At 38.6% G+C, this 2,704-nt stretch overlaps 1 protein-coding gene across 1 annotated transcript; it reads left to right on the forward strand.

Moving 5' to 3' along the window:
- Nucleotides 1-348: 348 nt before the first annotated feature.
- Nucleotides 349-1,720, forward strand: LOC112092717. The gene has a single exon (XM_024169575.1). The coding sequence runs from the start codon at nt 503-505 to the stop codon at nt 1,529-1,531; it is 1,029 nt and encodes a 342-aa protein (XP_024025343.1). The 5' UTR covers nt 349-502; the 3' UTR covers nt 1,532-1,720.
- Nucleotides 1,721-2,704: the final 984 nt, after the last annotated feature.

The raw sequence follows: 2,704 nt of genomic DNA on the forward strand, positions 1-2,704 counted from the left end.
AAAAAAGGCAAAAAAATCCCGGCAGACGGCGGTATACGGTGGTTAGACGGCGGCGGGCAAGGGTGGACATGTCAAATCCGGACTGCCCGAGCCCGAACCCGAATTTCTTGCTTGGACGGGAGGGAATTGGGCCGGCCCGCCCGAGCCCAAAAAAAATTCAGGCTTCGGGCGACCCGCCGACCCGAAGTTCCAGCACTAGACCCACCTAAGAGAGTCTGAAAACCCAGCCAAAACTTGGCGGAATCTTCGCTAATTTTATCTATCCCAATTTCAAAAATTTCAGATTTTCATTAAAAAATTTAATAATAGCAGTAAATAATTTTTTTGAGTAATGATTATTGTAAAATACTAATCGGATTTCTCCCCTTATAAACCCCAAAAAAACCCTCTTCCTCTTCAGCACTTACTTTCCCACTCTCAATCATCTTCTTCAATTCTTCCCCAAAAAAATCCCCAAATTTCCATTTAGGGTTTCTGCAAATCGAAGATATCAAGGAAAGCCATGAAAGCCTCCGTCAAGTTCCGCGACGATCAGAAGCCGCTGTTCAGAGCCAAAGTCCCCCTGAGCATTCTCGGCTTGCCTTTCCAGTCCGGAATCGTCGCCGGCGAGTCCAAGGAGCTCACTCTCAATCTTGGAACCTTCTTCGAATCTGGACCGTCCATCAGGATCGCCTACCGTCCCAACGACACGTGGAACCCCTTCTCCCTCGTCGTCAAGACCGGCACCGGCCACTTCGGCTCGCCGGCGGCGAGTTCGATGCTGATGAGCGCCGAATTCAACTTGCTCGGCCGTGGAAACCCTAGGTTCATGCTTAACTTCAAGCCTCGCTTCGGCGATTTCTCGATCAGGAAATCGCAGTCCTCGGTGTTCGACAACCTTCTTGTGAAGCCTCAGAACGGCACCGCGTCGGAGGACGACAACGGTTCGATCGAAGTCGTCGAGTCGCCGATGATGTCGATGAACGGCTCGTTCGCCGGGAAGAAGATCGCGCTTTTCCCGTCCGATACTTCGTCCATCGCCGGCCTCTTTTCCGGCATGGATGTGACGGCGAGGACCGCCGTGCCAGTGAGGAACCGCGCGGCGGTGAACTTCCGGTGGGGAGTTAGGGTTCCGGCGGAGATCAAGAGCGTGGCTGGGAATCCAACGGCTGGGATTTCGCTTCAGAAAATCCCTTTCCTGGTGATGAACAAGATCGGCATCGAACACGTGGACGGTCCGGATCCGAAGATGACCGCCAAAGCGAAGCCGCCATCGTGGCCGGAGAATGCTGACGTGGCGGAGGCTTGTTTCACGGTGAAGCGTCAGCTGGAGGTTATGCAGGCGGAGAACGGGCTGCTGAGGAAGGCCGTGGAGGATCTCCGGCGAGAATTCGTCGGAGCATCGCCGGCGGGGAGTTTTGATTCGGGAAAGTACAGAGAGTTCGATCTGAACGGAAGTAAAACCCCGAAAAGTGATCGCCGGAGCAGCGAGAAGAAGGCGGCGGAGGCAGAAGCGAGTGAGGAATTAAAGAAGGCATTAAAGGGAGCTTAAATCTTGGGTTCGAAAGTTTGAATTTGTGGATTGAATTATATGCTTGTTTAATTTTTTTTTTTTTTTTTTTTTTTTGTTAATCATGGTTGTTTAATTAGTATATCAATTTTGCGAGACTTTTTCTTTTTCTTTTTTGGATAATTTGATAACGTTTTGGGAACTTTCAATGTAAATTGATTAGGTGATATTATGGGCAATTTAATGAATATTAATTTTGCCTAGCGAGTTTCATTTTCTCATTATTATTATTTTTTTGTTTGTGTTTAAATGGGTGAGGGGGAAAAAATAATAGAGCAGAAAAAAAAAAGAAGATAAGAACAAATACTCTGATCCTCTTCAAGCTAGTTGGGGATTGCAAGTTTCAAATTCATGATGAGCTCTTGGAAAATAAACAGAAAAGAGACAAAAATAGGAGCTATCTACAAATAGGAGCTATCTATAAATATTTTGTCCATAATACACGGATATATTATATAATATGACGGTTCAAAAATATACGTTGAAAGAAAAAAGTTAAATGATGTTTGTATAGGAAAAAATACATATATGTGTTTGGTTGGGTGGAATGGAAATGAATAAAATAGAATAAAATTTTAAATTTGATGTTTGGTTAGATTTATAAAAATTGAATAATCATTTAAAAATAATCGACATTCACTTATTTTAAGTAAATAATCATTTATTACTCACACAAAAAGAATAGTCATTTCAAATTATTTTTTTTATTTTTCTCGTATTTACCATTTAATATTATAATATAATTAAAATATAGTATATAATAGTTATATCTTATAATATGTAATCTAATATAACATACAATAAAAATATTATAATATAATATAGTTATAATAATATAATAATTAATTTATAATATAGTTATAAGTTATAATATATTTATTTAATATTTTATAATAATATTATATAACATATTATAACGTAATTATATTTTATAATATAATATATAATAATATTACGATATAATATAATAATACAATAATATGACATAATATAACAAAGTTGTAATATTTTAACAAATAATATCCAATTATACAAACAATTCTAATATTTTATTTTATTACTTAATATTATATTATAATTATATTATATAATATTAATATAATCATTTAATTCTAATATTATTATCTATTATGATGTATTACACACGACTACATA

The sequence above is a fragment of the Morus notabilis genome, unplaced genomic scaffold, assembly GCF_000414095.1.
Source record: "Morus notabilis unplaced genomic scaffold, ASM41409v2 Scaffold989, whole genome shotgun sequence".
In the NCBI taxonomy this organism is placed as follows: domain Eukaryota; kingdom Viridiplantae; phylum Streptophyta; class Magnoliopsida; order Rosales; family Moraceae; genus Morus; species Morus notabilis.

Excerpts from the sequence above, each read along its gene's own strand:
- LOC112092717 (XM_024169575.1), top strand. The coding sequence starts at position 503 with ATGAAAGCCTCCGTCAAGTTCCGCGACGATCAGAAGCCGCTGTTCAGA.